This window comes from Micropterus dolomieu, linkage group LG18 (genome assembly GCF_021292245.1).
Source record: "Micropterus dolomieu isolate WLL.071019.BEF.003 ecotype Adirondacks linkage group LG18, ASM2129224v1, whole genome shotgun sequence".
NCBI lineage: Eukaryota > Metazoa > Chordata > Actinopteri > Centrarchiformes > Centrarchidae > Micropterus > Micropterus dolomieu.
The window spans coordinates 1,018,584-1,038,436 of record NC_060167.1 but is presented as its reverse complement, the minus strand read 5'-3'; the positions used below and the strand labels follow the sequence as shown (position 1 = coordinate 1,038,436).

Genomic DNA, 19,853 nt, shown 5'->3' with positions numbered 1-19,853 from the left:
TGCCCCCCCCCCCCCCCCATTAAAGTGTCGCGGAGAAGGTGAAACGTGTTTTGGGAGTGTAGTCTGCAGAGAGGCATCATGGGAAGATCACAGCTTCTGAAGGAACGCTGGGCTTTTTGTGGGTTCACAATATTCCCAGCAGATGAGCACCTGTTACACGTTCTTAAAGCAGTACATCCCCTGTGTATCTACTTGCAGCAGTTTAGATGATATGAAAGAGCAGATCCCGACATTTGAAAGGCTCTTAATTGTCAGCTGATAGGCTAAATGATTAATGATTGTTGATTGTCGTATCATTCAGAGAGAGTTCAACACACTGTACAGATTATTACTCTTCAGATGAAAAGGGATCACTGCTGCCGACCGTCAGGACATTCTGTAAGCTTGTAAATGTTGCAGGGTAACGAGGCATGAAACGTACCTCAGCTGTGTTTGGACACGAGGCGTCCCCCCTGTTATTAACTCAGGATGGGAAATGTATGTGCGCTTGGCTAACTATAGATCTCATAGATCAGATTTTAAACAAACGGTCCTGTTCCCTCTTTCCTTTTAGCCCTGTGTCTCATCCCAATCACCCCCCCCCCCAGAGGAAGAGAGACTGGTAAAAGCATGCAAGTGTCCGGTTAACAGTTTATTTATAAAGATGTCCTCGCAACCTGAGAGTGGAGATTGGGTGCAGCAGGGGAGCTGGTGTCACGTCTGGATATTTATTTTTATCTCTGAGCAGCAGCCGGAGTCTCAGTGAGAACGTATGGTGTTATCACTGAGTCTCGCTGAGGACCTGCGTCTTTGTAGTACTTTACATGTACTGCGTGTATTACTGTGTGTATTACTGTACGTAATCAGTACGGTGCTTCATGTTCACACCAAATCAGAAACAGCTTGGAAAAGATGGAGGTTTGTGTGTTTTTTGGTGATTCCTCGTCTCAGGTTGATTTATTTGAAGTATTTTAGCAGGCCAGAGGAAAAATTTATAAAGTAAACAGACTTCTGTGCGACCCCCCCCCCCGACTTTACTAAAAGCTAAATAGCTGAAGATCATTCCTTATTTTTTAAAAGTGGGTTTGATGTGACGTCTCGCCGTGTTCTCGCCTCGTCTGCTGCCACTACACTTCCATTGCTGTTGGGTTGTTTTGCAGAGCGTTGCCTCATTTCTTTTAGCGACGCAGCTCCTGTGGTTTTAGGAAAAGAAAAAAATCAATTAACCTGCGGGATTCAAGAAAACCATCAGCTTACATAGAAAACACGGCGAGAAACGAGGCCTCTGCAAACACGGCGGCGAGGTTGTTTTGTAGGCAGCTACTTTCAAGCTCTCAGTCGAGCACACTACCTTTGTGTTCAGTCAGAAACCCACTCTATTAGTCTGACAAGCACCAATTTTAATTATCCCAAATACAACATGAAGCCAATTATGAAGGAGTTTGTTTTTGAACACACTGCTCAGCTTTTCTAGATTTCCTGTTTCAGTGTGAGGAGCATCAGAGGAGTTCCTAAAAAAAGTCACAATCCTTGTGTTTCCAAACAGATCTCAGCTCATCAGCACCCAAAATAAATGCAAAGCTCAGATCTGAGTGGCTTTTAATTTCCCTGTGAACAACATGTGGGAAATTCCTCCGGACAGTCGCCTCCGCCTCCGTAAATCTCAGCGCTCGCTGGTTAGGTAATTGCAGGGCAGAAAGAGGCTCTGAAAGACCCCGGGGCCAATAGGAAGGCAGTCACACAGACAACGTTAAGTGCTTGTTCGAGACAAAGGTGTCGCCATGGCGCCTGGTGAACTAGTTCAGCCCGTGCAAACAACCCGAGTCTCCACCCCCACAAACTGGCCCCAGCTCCCTCGGCTGAATGCTAGAGGACCCACAAATTCTTTGCTGAAACTCGCCATGTCGCTTATGTGTAACAGCATCTCTCCGTGGTAGTTCTTTGATGTTTTCGACCAATCAGGAGGCACGCGGCGAGGCAGGTGTCTCTTTTCCTGTCCTCTCTGGGAGTTTTTGTGTGTCCTCTCCCTGTCCTGAACGTCCCTCATGTGTCTCTCCGTCATCAGGTGCCGTGTTTGGGGGCGGCGTTGTAAAGTGTCGAGGTCACGACAGCTTTCTCGCCTTCGTGTCCATCTTTCTCTTCTTCATCCAGCAGCATGGGCGCTCCCTCGCCATTGTCACACGGTGAATAGACAGGCTGTAGTTTTGGACAAGTGGAGAAGAGGGACATAAAATAAAGGCCTTGAAAGTTTTGGAGACTTGAGACAGGCCTTAAGCCTCTGGAGGATCAGGGAGGGCAGGAAGAAGCAAGAAAATGGTTTGGAAAAAGAAATCTGAGCAAGGTAGATGAGACAAAATGTAAAAGTAGAAGACACCCTGAGACAGAGAGAAGAAAGGAGAGAGAGAGTAGCGTTAAAAAGAAAGAGAAGCAGATGACAGCCTGAGCAACAGTGAAAAAGCAATAAGGGGAAATGGGAGGGATGTTGCCCTCGGCAGTGCAGTTGAAGGTAGCCTACATGAAAGGGATGGAGATTATCCCTGGCAGCCATCTTGGACTACTTTCAAGAGGGCTCGGTGAAACTTTTTAACGCTCCAAATAGTGAGCAGAAATAATTCTGAGGTGGCATCAATGAAAAAATAAATTTCAAAGTGTAAACATCTTGACTTTCACCGAGCTGAAAAGGTAAAAGTTGTAGAGGAGAAAAGAATTCGAGTTGGAGCTGTTTTACCTCCTGAAGTCGACTCTTTGGATAAGAGCTTTAGCGGCGGGGGGGGGGGGGGGGGGGGGGGGGGGGGGGGGGGGTGCTTGTGATTAAAAGCAAAGTTTTGTCCGAAGGTGATGCACGGCAAGGTCGAGGTGGCGGCAACAAAGGGTCTTTTTGAGTTGGTCAGAAGCTACCTGGGAGGCCGTGTGGTGTTGTTGGCGGAGAGCTCCTGCGGCGATTTCACTTTCTCTGCTGCGGGGCAAAAAGCAGTCACAGCGGGGCTCTCTCGCTCGCTCTCTCCCCCTCTCTCTCTTTTGCTTTCATTCTTTATTCCTGTTTTCCGTCTATCTCTTTCTCTCTTAACGAAAGCCCTTCGGTGGGGGGGGATCATTTGTGTCGTATAACACACACACACAGTTGCACAGGAGGGGATCCTCTCCTCCATGAAAGAGCTGTATGAATAACAAACCCCTGAGTTCAGCCCTCCACACCGACAATGGCCGTGCACACACACACACACACACCTGCGCACACACACACACACTCAGTCTGACCCCTCTCACAATAGAGCAGGCATGCATTCATTAGCGGTTCCAAGAAAAGCTTTGACTGGTTCAGCATTGTTGGCTAATCCAAGGTCCCACCGTATATCACCTCCACATCTATCCGTCTTACTCTCTCTCTCCATCACATCTCTGTCAAACTGTCTCTCTTTCTCTTTTATTCCCCGTCCTGAAGTCACCAATGAGCAATTAAAAGAAAAAAAAAAAAGCTGTGTGAGAGGAGAGACGGATGAGTTCCAACAACTACCCCCCCCCCCACTCCCCATCTCCATCATGGATTTCTATCGACAATGAGATTTGCGTGGCACGAATCAGTTTAAGGGGCTGAACTTATCGAGAGGATTGACTTTAGATTCAGCGCGAGGCGCTTTAAGTCGACGCGGTGACGAGTATTGAGTGGTTGGAAGCGTCTGGAAGCATCTCCCCTGACCATGTCCTCTGTCTTTCTCTCTCTTGTTGTCTGTCTCCTCACAGATCTCAAAGGCGCTCGGCACAATGGGGCTCCTAAACCTCTGAGGGCCGAGCACAAAAGCACCAGGGGGAAGAGGACGAATAAAAGCCAAGGGAGGAGGGAAGACGAGGACAAAAGAGGAGGAGGCGGAAGAGGAGAAGGAGGGAAGAGTCTTGCCCGGCGCCAGCCAAGCAGGAGTGGGCGGAGAAGGAGAAGGAGGGAGGGAGATTTGAAAGGAGGGATTTGCTCTATCTGTCGGGGGTGCATGCTTCCCCCTCGCCCACTTAGACATCCTCCTTTTTATTTTTGTTTTCTGCATCAGTGACAGGCCGACAAAAGGCAAAGAATGCGTAATAAACTAAGTTTGGGATGCCTCGGGGCGAGCAGGGGCCTCGATGTGAGACTACCCAGGACTAGAGCCTTGCTGCTGGGCTTGCTTCTCGCCGCAGCGGGCTGGCTCCCTCCGCCGGCCCACGCAGAGGTGGAGATCAACGTGCTGGGCGAGATGGTGTACGTGGAAGAAGGCGAGAGGGGGGGCGGAAGGAGCGAGCTGGAGGCCTCCATGCACTCCTCCTTCATTCAGGACTTCCAGGAAGCGACCGAAGGTATCCGGGCGATGGAGGATGTCGCAGGTGAGGCCGCGGTGACTGGGCAGAACATGGCCGCACCCACCGCCTTCCCAGACTCCTCGGCGGTGGTGGGTCGGATCTTCCAGATGAAGGTGCCAAACAAGATGGAGGATGTTTACCTGGGTGATATTGTCAAGGTGAGTCCCAGCGTCGGCACTTTCTCCTCACTAACTAACACTTGTGTTGGGCTAAAATCGTCTTCCTTATTGTTTTCACTCCCGCTGCTCCGTGACAACATTTACTAACAACAATAACTGCAAAACCTGTTTTTGTCCTTGAAATGGCTTTTCTTCTGATTACTGATGAAGGTGGTTTATATAGATGTTTTATATGCAGGTGGGGCTGCATTAAAAGAAAGAAGAATTATTAAGAAGAATTAAACGGCAACAATATCCAGTTATTAATCCAAATACTGCTGCGTTACCAGAACGCCTCTTGTTTTGTTGTCCTTGACGTGTATGCACCGCTGCGCTGCAGGTCAGCGGCAGTTCAGGTCAGCTGTTAGCCAAGAAGCTAAAGGACGAATGGAGAAGGAGGGAGAGGGGCGTTCTTCCCACAGCTTGAAGTATTGCTGTTACTGTGTCAGTCTAAGATGCAAAGAACTGTGTCGTCCGTTGTAAAGTTTTTGTGATTAACCAGAAGCTTTCAGCCGCTAACAATTCTACTTCTGCTTTACTGAAGCAGCATCTGAAGCAGCGCATATCCTATACTGTACAGCAGGGGTCAGCAAATAAGTCTGGGGCCAAATGTTTGTTATTAGATGGCGCGCCAGAGGATCGTCAATTGACCATTTAGATTTCAACATTTACTGTGTGCGATTAGCTCAGTTGGTCGTGCACAGGACTCCCGTTCAGAGGGTTGTGTGTTAAATCCTCACTGGCTGCTTAAAGTTCCCTTTTCAACAAACTGATTGTGACCTTTGGAGCTTGTTTTCATTTGCCCAGAATCTCCAGGCAGAGAAATTTCCTGCTTTTTTCATTCAGGGGAATCTGATCTCACGTTTTTCAGAGGCGTGTCAAGTAAGCCAGAGACTCTTTTGAATTTCCTTCAGAACTTTTCAAAGTAAAAGCTCCCAATTAAACACGACATAAAGTACTGCTGCAAAAATGTGCTCACACTTATTCTGTAGGCACAATCACTTAAGAGGAAGTGATTATGTGAGTAACTGTTGCTGTCATGACTGAGATCTATTTCAGCACCAGCCGCTGTAATTATTTTTTGGCTGCTATCAAAGTAATGGGGCCGCCTATTGCCGACTACTGCTGTACAGCATCATCTGCTCTGAGAGGCTGCAGTTTAGTCATTGAAAGAAATATAGTAACATGACGAGTAAAGTAACTAGTTACTTTTAATACCCAATAATAAGTAAACTCACAACTAAAACGGAACTTGTTACGATTCCTGAGTAACTTGCTGAACTCTATGCAGTCTACTGTGCATATATTTTATAAAATTCTTTTTGTTTGACAAAAGTTACAGAAGCAGAGTGACATTATTTTCTGTAACTTCCTGTCACTCATCTTATTCACAAACCTTTTGGGACAGAAAGTCAACATCAATCATGGAGTCATCATGAAGTACTCACAATGTGATTTGTTTTTTTTAAGCATCTCCATGACTCCAAACACATCACGGAGGGTTTAGGGTCCACTGTTACATAGTAGGGGTGGGAATCACCAGAGGCCCTACAATATGATATTATCACGATTCTTCTGTCACGATAAGATATTGCCACAATACGATATTACCACGATAAGATATTGCCACAATACTTTGGTCACGATATGATATTACCATGATACGATATTACCACGATAAGATATTGCCACAATACTTTGGTCACGATATGATATTACCATGATACTTTTGGCACAATACGATATTACCACAATACTTCTGGCACAATACAATATTACCACGATACTTCTGTCACGATACGATATTACCACTATACTTTTTTTTTATTGCGATTTTAAACATAGTGTGATGTATTGGAATTTCTTACCTTTTTTCCAACTTCAGATTGTGTCTTTTTTTCTAGTGCACTGAAAAAGCAACTGGTTTTATTATTATAGTACCAAAAAAGTAAAATTCTCACATACAATTTATATAATAAAAGATCGATACGACCATATGTCGAAACAATATCACCATGAAAAATATCGCGATACTATGCTGTATCGATCCTCCCCCCCCACCCCACCCCTACTACTTTTAATGAAGCAGCCACATGGCGGCGGCGGCGGGGAGCTTAAGACTCAGTGAGCGAGTCGACTCCAGAGGAATAACACTCTATGTGCCTGAAAGGACGCAGCCGTGTCACCACCGGCCCGGAGGAAACCCAGTGAAAGCCATTTGGAGCAAAATGCCCTTTTTTAATTGCCCTGCGTTTCCCACAATGGCCAATTTTCTGTAATATATGTAGCCTCATATCTTAACGGGGGGCTTTAGTAGCATCGCCCTCCCTCTCTCCTTGCTTCTCTTTCTGGCCTTCCTCAGTCTAATCCCCCGTTCATCCTTCTCTTCTCCTAATGTCAGTTCCTCTCCTCCTTTTTATACTCGGTTTAACTCACCCTTCTCCATCTTTGCCTCCATGTCTACACATACTTACTATACTCTCACACCCAGTGTTGTTTCTCTCCGCTCCCTGCCCTACTATCCATCCTCGCTCTCACTCCCCCAGGCTAAACCTTTAATATTGTACACTCCCTTCCTTCCTGCCCTTCATCTTCCTCGCATCATCTCCAGCCAGCCATCGCTCTAATCTCGCTATCCGTCCATTCTGCTGTTCATCCATCCCCTCCCCCCTTTCTTCTTTTTTTTCTTATTACACCATCTTCTCTCGTTCCCCCTCCCTCCATCCTTACGTTCACTCTTCCTCCCTCCCCTCCTCGCCCCTTTATCTCCCTCTATCACCTCCCAGCCTTTTAATATCCTATCGCTTGCTCCCTCTCCTCTCCCCTTGCCTCCGTCCCTCTTTTGCTTTTAAGTCCTATCTCTCCCTCCACATCCTTTCCTCCCTTTGCTCCTTTCTTCCACCCGTCACATCACATCAGATCATATCAATCAAGCTCCCCGGTGACGAGCCGCATGAAAACGCACTCATACTTTTAACTGCTGTAATAAAACCCAGTGTCACTACACAGGGGAAGGTTGTTTCTACACACGTATTTAAAAAGAGGACTGAATAAAAAGGATTCACAGAGGTCTTAAGTTTGGCCGTATATTTTGCAGCAGCAGTTACCAAACGGCAGATTTAATTTCCTGCTCTTCAGGTTTGCATGAATCTTAATGTTTGTCTGTTTGCAGACGGCGAGTCGAGGCTGTTTGCAGGATTTCAGCTGATCGGGTCTGACTTGCTGTGGCTCGCTGGCACTCAGCTGGCGCCGTGTGTGTTCAGTCTGCGTATTTAAAGGGATATGATGTATATTTCACGTGACAGTTGATACAGAGACGCCAGTCTTTTTCCACCATAGTTTCAAAATGAACCAAAAACATATTAACAAGACCGCTAACGTTGTGTTTTGCGCCGCTGCTGTAAACTCGCGCACTCGCACACTGGTGTCCAACTCGAGACCACCACTTTCCTTTGCAGGTAATTACGGTAATGTTAACTAAGGGTTTGAACCGAAACAGCGGTCGAGCTAGCTGCTAAATGTGGAGTGAACACGTATTAGAGCCTTTATGGTAAATGCAGTTGAAGAGAGCAGAGCGGGCTGACAGGCAGGGTTATTTTCTCACTTTACAAAGTGTTGCAGTATGAGAGTTTTACGTAAAGAGAGGCTATTACGTCTTAATTGTACGCAACACAATTTACAATATAATTGTGAATGTTGCGCGAAGATGGAGGATACACACGTGACAAAGTCCGGTTTTCAAAATAAGGTTGTAACACGACATTACAGTATGGATATAAGATTAATTGGATTATATCCACAGGAAGTATAAAACATGTGTCCATTAAAAGTAAAATTAAATGTTAGGGAAATTATTCCTTGATTTTAGGTTGCTGGAAAAACATTAAATAAATTAGGTTGATTTTTTTGATCTATTTTTGTTTTTTTATTTAACCTTTATTTAACCAGATAACCTGGCCAAAATGGCAGCATATTAACAGTGCACAGTTACAAATATGAACACCAAGCACACGCACAACAAGGAACATTTAACAAGACCCTTAAGATACATAAACAGACATTAGACTTCTTAAAAGTACAATTTATGCATACCGTAGGTTTAAAGGATCTATTTTAAAATATATCTATGCAGTGTGTTCATGATTTTCAAATTATTTACTAGGCCACAAAATTCTTAACAAGAGTTGGAAGTTCTCCATAGACCTATCCTCTTTATTTTGCTTTTAAAGTGCACCAAATTAATGCACTTAACTTTAAAATGCACAAATTATTCTTAAGGGGGGTGGTGCCCAGCTCATGTAAGCGTGGGGGGGTTGAAATAAAATGTGGTTGCGGAGGTCTGTTTTTGGGTTTGACCCTGCTCTCTGCTGAGGCTGCAGCTAACCATTATTTTCTCAATTAATCGATTAGTTGTTTGGTTTATAAAATGCCAGAAAATGTTTCCCAAAGCTCAGGGTGATGTCCTCAAATGTCTTGTTATATCCGCAACCCAAAGATATTCAGTTTACTGTCGCAGAGGAGGGAAGGAACCTGAAAATATTCAGCTTTAAGAAGCTGGAATCAGAGAATTTGAACTCAAGCCGATTATCAAAATAGTTGGCGACTAATCAATTAATCGTTGCAGCTCTATCTTATATTCTCTCTTCTGCTTTCCTCTTGTGTCCTCTCCTCACACCTCATTTCTTCCCTTTTCATCTACTCTTCTTCTTTCTGTTGCCTTTTTCCTCCGCCATCTTTTACTCTCTTGATTGCTCTCCTCTTTTCCTGCTGACCTGTCCTCACCCTTTTGTCCTCCTTCTGCTTCGTCTCCTTTCACCCTGTCTTCATTTGAGCCCTTTCTTTATTTTTAAACCTGCTGCTCATCTTCCTCGCGCCCTCTCCGTCACCATTTTCACCCCCCTCTTCCATTTGCTCCACAGGCTAAAGCTGTTCTTCCAAACCTGATTATATCTGTCACACTGTAAGCTGGGGGCCCCTTATTAGAGCCAATAGGAGTTGACAGTGTGGGCAAAGGAGCCAAAAACATGGGTGAAGTGGACGTAAAGGAACAATGAAGAGAGGGGAGGAGAGGTAGAGGACAGGCTGGAGGTGGTTTGGGGAGAGATTCGGAGAACGGGATCGTGACCTCCGAAGCAGCAGAATCACCTTCTGGGAAAATCTACTTTCCTGGAAATGAAAGGTCATAGATCAGATCGGGACAAAGTCCCCGTGAAAGACTCCTCCTTCCTGCTTTGCTCTCTGTCGGCCCAATAGCTCAACTTCAGAGAGTTTGTTTACCTCTGCCCCCCCCTCCTCCTTCCTCCATTACAAATTTCAACACTTTCCCCTGCATCCGCCATCCTTCCCCTTCGCGATAGATGTGAGACCCCCCCCCCCCCCCCCGGTGTGCTGAAGGTCGGCGCTCAAGGTTGTGGAGCGAAAGGCCAAATCAATTTTTGTGCTTGGTGTTGCACTCATACTAAATACTAATGGGCCTTTTCTTATGAAAATCTGCCAGAGTTTGAGAGGTCTGTAGCTCCGTGACGGCCCGCCTGCCCATTCACCTTTCGCTGAGCGGTCTGCGGCCCGACAGTGAATACACCGCCGATTATCCATTCATGCAGCGTAGCACTGTGGAGTCTCAGCCGGGTGGGCAACCTCGGAGGGGGGGGGCAGCTTTTAAAGAGGTCGCGGGGAGATTTAAGCAACCTGGAAATGGAGACCATGAATTACACATGTGAATTAGTAACGTAGTAGCCAATGGGATGGATCTGTAAGGCTTTTTTTATTCAGTGTCATTATAAAGTTGGGATTTTAGAGAAACAAACCTCAGTATGTCAAAATGTGTCTCAGGCTAGTACTGAAGGGGGGCATCAGATGTCAGATAATTCCCAAAGGAAACTCCCTAAATGTGCACGTTTTGGACTGTTTGATTTTTGGCAATGTTTTTGTGAAGTTGCTTGTGGTTAAAAGTTATTGAGAAAGACGTGAGAATTGTTTCAAATCATTTTGATACTGACACTAAAAGTCTTCATGCTGGATTATAATAATAATAATAATTTAATCTTTTTCCAATAATACCCAGCCTATTAGTTTACACAAAGAGTAAATTCCTGTCCTGCAGAGTGACATTCTGGATTACTGAGTACCCTGAGTTTAAGTATCTGTGATTGGCTGTCCCCATGCTGCCGTTAAAATGACGTATATCCAAAATGTTAGACACAAAGCAGAACATAGAACCGAGAACTCACAGTTTACGGCTCCTTACATTTGCACAGTGGAGGCTAGCAGGCCGAAGGGTTAATTGCATTTGCGAGTTTATCGCGTTATGATAAAATGAGATTTTCTAATCGCAAAGGCTGCGATTACACTCTGGTCACATGACACGTGAGAGTAAAGCAGTCTGCAGATCAACTTCGCACGTTACGCTGCACCTTGACTTGTTGTACAACGGCCTTTCTCCGGTGTTGTCGGAGAATTACTGGTGTATTAAACTCGAGAGGCGTCACTTGGTTTTATTTTCGTCGGCCAACTTTTGAGTTGAACCTGAAACTGAGTATTTTCGAGGTTTTTGATGAGAGTTGGACTCCTGGGAGATCTGACCTGAGATCAGGACGCATTAATTGGTGGTTGAACTGTGGGTTTGTGTTGAGCTCTTACTGTATAACAGTTCACACTGGTAAACTTCGTTTTTCTCGTGGTCTGTTGGCCAACCTGATGATATTATATCATATTATTTAATGTCAGGACTTGACTATCAAATTATCTTCCTCATATTATTATTATTATTATTGATATTTCTTCCCCACCATTGCTCATAATATTCATGCATCACCTGACTTCACCCTAACACAGGCCTGACCCACGGAAAGAACAGTGTGTGTTTAATCGGTCTAATATTGTGTTGGTCAGGCTGCACTCTGATTTATTGCTTGTCCGTTTTGAATTACACAGAGGGTAAAGAGCTTAAAAATTAATCACATATTGAATCGCAATATTGGTAAAAAAAAATCGTTCAGCCCTAATGCTGCATCGGCCGTCCCTCACTGGTTCCTGCACAAGAGCATCACAGTGCCACTATTTTATTGTTATTTTTTATTATAAGCTCCAACTACAAAATACCCAATTCCAGAGCTGGAAAGGAAACAGTGTTTGAGTTCCTCTCGGGGGGGCAGAGCGGCGGCGGCGGCGGCAGCCCGGGCAGCAGCGCAGTGATAATTCACCGCCACGGCTGTAGTTGAGAAGGTGGGACCTCTGCGACGGCAGCGTCTGTACGCAGGTGCTGCTGGGATTAAAAGGCCCTGCAGTCGCTCCATCGTCTACTGTTATTAATGGAAGTGGCCGCAAGAGCGGAGTTCCTGGCCAACAGACGAGCACCCTCCAAGGCCTCATTACCACAATTACCGGCGTAATTAGCTGATTGGCTGACGGTCTGGCTGGCAGGCGAGCTCCCCCCTCCCCTTCTTTCAGTCCAGGAAAGAACCGACACTAGCTGAAACTTCTTTTGTACTGTGGTTCTCGCGGCGTGGGATTCAGTGTTCGAGTGTGTGCCTTACAGCAGATGTTGCATATTTCTTTGAATATTTTGATTGTGTGTTTGCATGCATATTAAAGAGAGAGATACTTACAGCCCCCCCCCCCCCCACACACACACACACACACACTCAGTCTTTCTTCATGTAAAATCGCCTTAAAGCAAAGCCCTGGATAACAAACCTTTTATTTGTTTGTAAACACCGGTCTGCCCTCTGTGTGTGTGTGTGTGTGTGTGTGTGTGTGGGCTTGTTTTACTATATTTGTGGGGTTCCACTGTACTTGTGGGGTCCGACAGCTTTGTGGGGACCAAAACGCTGGACCCCACAAGTTTAAAGGGCTGTAATTGCAATTATCTTGACTAAAATTGCACTGCCATCGTGTACTTTGACACCACCGCACTATTAACCGCACCGTTCATCTAAGCATACCATTTCCATACTGTACATTCATACACTGTATATACAGCACATGCTGTATATACTGTAAATCATTCTCTAGACAAAGGCTCATAGCAAACTGCCATAGTCATAACCTTTTCATAGTGTATAGATAATCATTTATACATATATTTATATATCATTCATACCTTGCACTTGTATAATAATGTATCATATTCTATTTAATTACTGCTTAAGCACTTCTGCATTTTGTTGCTTTGTACCAGTGACATGCGCAATGACGATAAAGTTGAATCTAATCTAAAAAATAAAGTAAATTTAAAAAAGCGAAATGATTTGTAACATTAGAAGGATTCTTTTTACATAATTTATCTAATTTTCATTAACAGATATGGTATTATCTGTACAGGGCTCAATAATAACGGTGGCCCGATGGCCCGGGGCCAGTAAAAAGGAACGTCTGTACAGTTGAACTAGCAAAAACATTAGGATTTAAAAAAATAAATTAGGAACTCGACATCCTGCAGATGTTTTGCAGCTCGTGGCGTGCACTGTTGTCCAATCCAGATCTGTAGTTATGTGACGAGCGGTTGGGGCGAAATAAAATGTTTCTACTTGTCAGCTGATTTATTCCCTCAGTAAACACTTTCCTGATGAGTTTATGGTCTCAGTCGCTAGTTTCAAGTCTTCTTCAACACAGCATGATGTTCATTTAGTAAATTATGGTCCCATTTAGAGGAACAGAGACCAGGAAGCAGGGGAGGCTTTAGGGCAGGGCTACAAGCTGATTGACAAGTCGCTACCATGGCGAGTAAGTTTCGAACCCGGTTTAACGTTGAGCCCTGTCTGTAGCAAACAAATGGCCGAGCTCATACACAGGAGAAGCCATTAAGGCAATTCGAAGGACACTTCGGACCTCCGATCTCCCGATTAACGAGCCTCCTGAGCCACAGTCGCTCTTACAAAGATGTTTTCTGAAGTCTGCAGAATATGATTTTAACAAATACCGCAGCTGCTGTGATTTGTTGCTGTTTCAACAAGAGTTTGAGTTTGAGTGACGGGTCCCCGTGAAGATAGCGCCACAAGGCTGCGTGTGATGGAGAGAACCAGCCAGTCCAAAAGAATAAACGTGTGAACACACAAACATACATATTTGCATATTTGTGGGAACGTGTTGCTGAGTGTGCACAGACAGGAAGTGTGTGTGCGGTTGTCAGAACACATTGACTGGCTGTTTGAGTCTCTCCCCTCTTGATGAATGGAGACAGTAGCTTGCTGTTGTACAGGCCTCCCCCCCTCTCCCCCTCCCTTGGGGGCATTTTAGTGGGAAAACTAACTTTCCTTCCTCCTCCTCCTCCTCCCCTCTTCGTCCTCTCCTCTCAGTTCATTATCGCCTCCTCCTCCGTGTCCTCTGGTTCTCCTGTCGCTCCCTGTCTTCCTGCCATCTTGTTCAGTGTTCTGTCCGTCTTCTTTCTCTTCCACCTCAGCGGACCGTCTCTCTCTCTTCAGCTGCTGCAGATTAGCTTGCAAAGCGTCTCTCTCTCTCTCTTTTTCCTGCAACACCAGCAACAATTATTTTTCTCTCCTCTATACTTTTCTTCTTCTACAAAACCACGGCTGTCGTTCTGTTCCATTCCCTCGGTGTTCTGTTTGCTCTGCAGAACCTTTTCAGAACGTTTCGGCCCGACTCCCGAGGCTCTGCTCTTCCTCTAAAAAGTGCCGTTGTCACTCTTTGTCATCGCCTCGGAACAAACCGAGAGGCCGACCCTGCGAGCCCCCGCAGCTCCGTCGCTGTTCTCTGGCAGGGCAGCAGTGGAAAACTGGTATTCAGAGAGCAGGAGGGAGGGAGGAGGCAGCCCAGAGATAAAAACACACACAACAGAACATATGAGTCACCCGGGCTGTAAGCTAGCACGCCGCGATCCTGCTCCCCTGACACCAGGGCGGCGGAGGCCATGTTGCTATGTAATTAAACATACAGCGGGCGAGGCCTTTCGATTCATATGTTCCAAATTATATGCTCCTGTAAATGCATTCACAGTTTGTGAAAGTTTCTTCATTTTCGTGTGTTTGACATGCTTCTGCTGAAAAACATTCCCTTCTGCAAACGGTGGAAGGCTGTTTGGCTGTGAGGCGCGTTGATGCCTTCACGTCAGCGTTGGATTTCAGAGCATAATTTCCATTTGACCTTTAGCACACATAATTACTGCCAAACAGCCGCCGTGCGACTCCCTGACCTCCGGAAGAGAGAAGCAAGAAAGGGGGAAATAAAGAGGCTAATTTGGTGGTTTAAGTTTCCAAAAGGAGGATGGAGACTGTTCACCGCTCCTGGTGTTGTTGTGTCCCTCGGTAGCCTAGCAGGATCCCGGATGCTTGGTTGTCACCCAGAAGGGAAGAGGAGTCGCAGCGCGGCGGGCTGCTTTCATTGGTTTTGCAGGCTTAGTGAGCCGAGCCATATTTGGCGTGTGGCGGCTGCAGCAGCAGATTATATTTAGATGCTGTGATTACGGATCGGCCTATTAGGGCAGTTTTACACGCAGCAGTTTGTTGATTCTGCCAGAAAGCGTGAGCGGAGCCACACAGCTGTTCACGGCAGCATCAGCACGTGTTCTGTTTAAAGGCGCCGGGTCGTTGTTCCTGCGGTTCTGGGCCTTTAAACTCTCGCCTCAAACTGCAGTGACCGGCCTGCATACGACGCCTCTCCTTATCCCTGAGCAATGTGTTTAAGATTTAATGGTTTGTGTCGGCGCTATAGCTCGTTAGCCGGATAAAGATAGCTAATGTTTTATTCACACGGCATCAAAGAAAAAAGGTGATAATTGCTGACCTAGGGACGAGCGAGGGCTCGGCGGAGTCGCTCGTCCCTCTTTTAGGATGCACTCCGCCTGTCAGGTTAGAGGGACGGCGGTCGGCCTGTCAAACGTCTCACTGTGAGGAGGAGTGAACTGAATCGGTTCTTTTTATTGGAAATGATGGGAACTTAACTTTGGACGGAGCGTGCCTAATTTCCTCCTGTTTTCCTCCATTGTCGCTGTGTCACAGTGGATTTAACAGCGTTTGATTCGGCCCGCAGCTCCGTCTTCACTCTGTCTCTCTGCTCCTCACGCTGCTCACGCAGGACTGAGTGTGCGGTTTTCCTCTTTTTCATGTCATTTTTATATAAAAAATAAAAGTCCTGCAAAACGGAAAAACCTCAGCTCCAAGAATTTACATTTACTTTGTGATTCTTTTTTTTTATCGTCAGTCCTTTTCAATAGCAAAATATTAAAACACAACATAATTTCAGCTTCTCAGTTCCAAAGTTTTGACGGAAAGAACGTTTGTTGTCCCTCCGTGCTGCACACACAGAACTTAAATGTCTTTTAAAATACGGCAACGTATAAAATAAAAAACAGTTTATGTACACGTGCACGCATTAAGAACATTCTGCAGAGCATTTATTGAATCTGCGTCTGGGAGAATGTGAACAGCAGCAACCAGGAGATAATCTGGTTTCACATTAAACAGTCTGACATTTGGGAACCGAGTCCATCTGACTGAGTTTGAGCATCCTCGATGGAAAACAGAGTCCGCCTCAGAACACGGACCGCCCGCCGAGTGCTTGATCCGGGATGTTGAGGGACCAGGTCTCTGTAAAGATGTGGTTTCAGTTTGTTGGCCAACATGAGTCCCTTGTCGTCCAGACCGGACCTTTAGCAGCAGGATTAAGTCCAAACTGGGCCAACGTGGCTCCTCTTTCTTCTCTCCTGAGCGATCACTGGCCTGGGACCTGGTCCGTTAGATCTTTTCTGCTTTTCTTTGTTTTATGTGACAATAGCCTAAATGTCTTTTAAAGTTAAAGGCGTCACGCTGGACCGCAGGAAGCTGGCGTACAGAAAATGACCGGTCGGTTCTGTTACAGAACAGAAACACATTCTGATTCTGTGTCTGTTTCAGATTCAGGTTTGTGTCCTGCAGCTTCTCTCGCTGTACAGGACGAAGTTAGAGAACAAAGTGGTTAGTTTGAACGGACAGTTTGAACTCAAGTTGCGTTTGTGTGGCAGCGCTGCAGGTGTTACAGGGCTGTAACGGTCTCTCTCTGCGTTTCTCTGCACAATGCAAAGTGCAAACATACCTGGCCGGCCCGCTCCAGTAAAGTTAGTGCAAGCTGTAGGCTTATATTATGTAAATATTACATCGTATATTACCCAGGAGCGGGAACCGAGGTCTGAACCGAACCGTGGATTTGGCGTGTTGTTGCACCCCTACAGGTGAGTGTATGTGTGTATGCACGCTGTTGGTAAGAGGAAGAATATATTTTCTGCGGGTGAGGAGATTTGGTGTGTGTGCTGATGATGATAGTGAGTAACTCTGCTGGGGCTGCAGCATTAGTCAGAGCTGAAGCTGAGAGTCTGCGGAAATCGAGCCACACCACGCTGAGATGGAGATAAAACACACACACACACACACGTGCACGCTGTGTTGGTGTTCCAAGCAGGGTTGTACAAATTTACACGTGCGCACACTTGCAGTATCCACAGCGTGTGCGTTTCACCTGCCCTCCCAGCTCCCCTCTCTCTCTTCCACACATCTGTCTCAGCAGGACTGCTTTTCCTCTTCCTCCTCCCGGAGTCCAGCGTAGCACAGGAGGCGGCGTTGTGTTTGCTGAGCCGAGTCTGCTCTTTGCACAGGCAGCACGCCGTGGGCTCGTCTCCTCGCTCGCCTTCCTGTTGTCCTTGTCATAAGAGGCACAAACTCTTCTACAAGCCTCTTCTCCGATATGCACAGCCTTCACACATTCACACTCAGGATTTCTCTTTAGCTCTGGCGTGGCCGGCGTCGGGGATCGGCCGATATCTTCTGCCGATTATTAGTAACCAATTAGACCGATATGTGGAACCGATTGCTTAGAATAACACAAACTCCAAAACACAACTAATAATAATTATAATAATAATTGTTGTGTTTAGTAAATTAAATTAATTGGAGATCCATCCCACAGGTGGACTCGTTAACTATGAACTTTGTCTTTACCAGCTGCCATTTATATTGTGTTTTATGTTGTTAGGATTTTATTGATACTATTTATTTGTTCTGTTCTTTATCTGTACTCTAAATTACTAAATAACTGCCTTTAAAAAAAAGTTATTTAAAAAAGAATAAATTCAGAACAGTAATAAAATGTAATATTTTATAATAACTACTTGTTTTCAGAGCAGCAACAAAAGTTTAAAGTTTACAGCAGCAAAGTCACTTTATAAAATCAGTATCTCACTGGAAACATATGTCAAATCAAAATACTGAGCGAAGTTTAGAAAGAAGCCAGCCGTCAGTTTCAGCCCTCCTCCCCGAGCTGCTGCTGCAGAGGAGCTGGTTTCTCTCAACAAGCGGTTTGCAAGGAGTTGCTAAATTTGAAGGTACGTAGCGTCTCTGCTAACAGGCTACAGACGGAGAGACCTAGCTTGTTTATAACTAGCTATTAGCCGAGCTAGCGCGTGTGAAACTGGTGGACGAGACGGAGCAGATTCACGTATCGCTCTGTAAAACGTTCCTTCCATGTTGCACTGATGCAGTAGCCACCTTTTACCGGTGCTGCTGGTTTTGCTGCTCTTACACTCAGTAACGGGCGGAGTCTCGCTCAGCTTGTGGAAGCTACACCATCAGCTCGCGTTCACGCTCTGCTGAGAGAGGAGGGGAGGGGCTGCAGCGTGACGGCTCACTCTCTATTGGCCACTTCCGCGCCATAGTCAGTGTTGATGGGCTATTACTTGTGACTTGTAACCAATCAGCTAGCACTGTGGGCGGGACATTGTGCTCACCTGCAGACAGAGAGAGGCGGCTGCATCAGAGCCAAAGGAGCGCATTTTTTATTGATGAATTATATCGGCTGTCTGTTTTTAAATGGCCGATGCAGATTATTGGAAAAATCCTGAATATCGGCGCCGATAATCGGCCAGCCCGATTATTGGTCGACCGGTAGTCAGCATGACGCACGCACACGCAGCATCTTCTTCTTCCTCTCGGAGTTTCTCACCCACGCCGCTGGAATCAAACAGCCGGCTTCTGTTGGCTCCTGAGCAGCCTTTCATTGTTGTAAACTGCGAGCAAAAGGGAGAGAGCGGGGTAGAGAGACATAGACAGAGAATGGGCGAGAGCTTCATGAGTGTTTCTGCAGGCTTTGGAAACCAGGTTTAGTGTGTGTGTGTGTGTGTGTGTGTGTGTGTGTTTATAGCTAAGAGCGCTCTCCACCATTATGCTTTAATGACTGTATAATAGTGGTGAATCTGTGGCTGAGCGTGCACGCGTGGGAATTCATGCACGCGATTGTCCGCTGTCCCCGGTGCATCGGGGGTCATGTACGTGTTTGGCGTGCGGCTGCAGTCCCGCAGCCCAAAATGTCTTCCTCATGTTCCTGTGGGCGTCCTGCGATACGCTTTATTAATAGACATTTTTTCCTGGAACGTATTTCATCTCAGGGAATATGTTTCCATTCATCCACTTAAAATCTCACAACACAAGTTCCACTGTTTCGTCTTGGACTGTGCAGAGTTTTGGATGTGCTTTGTAGGTTTTATGATCGAGCAGCCATGAGTTGATAATTAAGTTATGCTTTACGATGTAGGTGTGTAATAAAATATAATAACTGCATGGAGGATTTTCTTATTGAAGAACAGGGTGAAAGGTAAATCTATGAATGACGGTCAACATGCTACTTCCTGTTGCTCTTAAAGGAGGCGTTCACCCGAATTACACAATATTTATTAACGTGCCTTTAGAGTGACTCGGTGTTATCCAGTTAGACGCACACTACCAGTCAGAAGGTTTCAGCACACCTCCATGTTTGTAGTTCTTCTGTAAATCGAAGTAGTTCAAGTCCAGTGAAAAACCTTCAATGGCACCAAAGGAAGAAGCAAACTGACAAACTTCAAAATAACTTGAAGTTGCTAACTCATCACTTGATCCCTGATTCTCTCTGAAATGTCCGTTATTTCTCAGTTTCGCTGACCTAAACGTTGTCTTTACCTTCTTTGGTTATTCTGCAGCAGTGGAAGGAAACCAAACACACCTTGGAACAGCCTGTTAATCCAGCCTCAGAAGCTTTATTATACGTGCTCTTAATGAAGGCAGACGGAGCAGCTGGTCATCGGTTGACCCCACAGTGAAATGATGAACATGATGAACTCCTTCATTTAATTGTTAATTTCAGGTCTGAAAACGTTGTGTTTAACTGAGCCGTACATACGGTCCGTGGGAAGATGTGTAGCTGTGGTGAACCGTCCCGTGTCCTGGGTGTGAAATATCTTCTCTGGAGTTTTCCTTTTTAAAAGACGGTTGTTGTTGTTGTTGTTTTGGCGAACGCGCTGACGTTTCAGAGGTTCAGATTTTCCCCGTTGCTGGATTGCACTGTGTGATGCTGTGGACCGGGGCCCCGGAGGAGTTTTTAACGGTAGAAAATGAGCTGTAAGATGGATTTTCCCTCGTAAACATCCGCATTGAC

At 45.7% G+C, this 19,853-nt stretch overlaps 1 protein-coding gene across 11 annotated transcripts in view; it reads left to right on the top strand.

Annotated features, from left to right (window-relative positions):
• Positions 1 to 19,853, top strand: part of dag1 (dystroglycan 1) — a 128,605-nt gene that overhangs the window by 99,017 nt on the left and 9,735 nt on the right. For all 11 annotated transcript variants that reach the window (XM_046076217.1, XM_046076222.1, XM_046076220.1 and 8 more), the window contains one exon: positions 3,721 to 4,463. In XM_046076217.1, coding sequence (XP_045932173.1) covers positions 4,044 to 4,463 — 420 coding nt within the window. In that variant the 5' untranslated portion in view covers positions 3,721 to 4,043. The remainder of the gene's footprint in view (positions 1 to 3,720; positions 4,464 to 19,853) is intronic.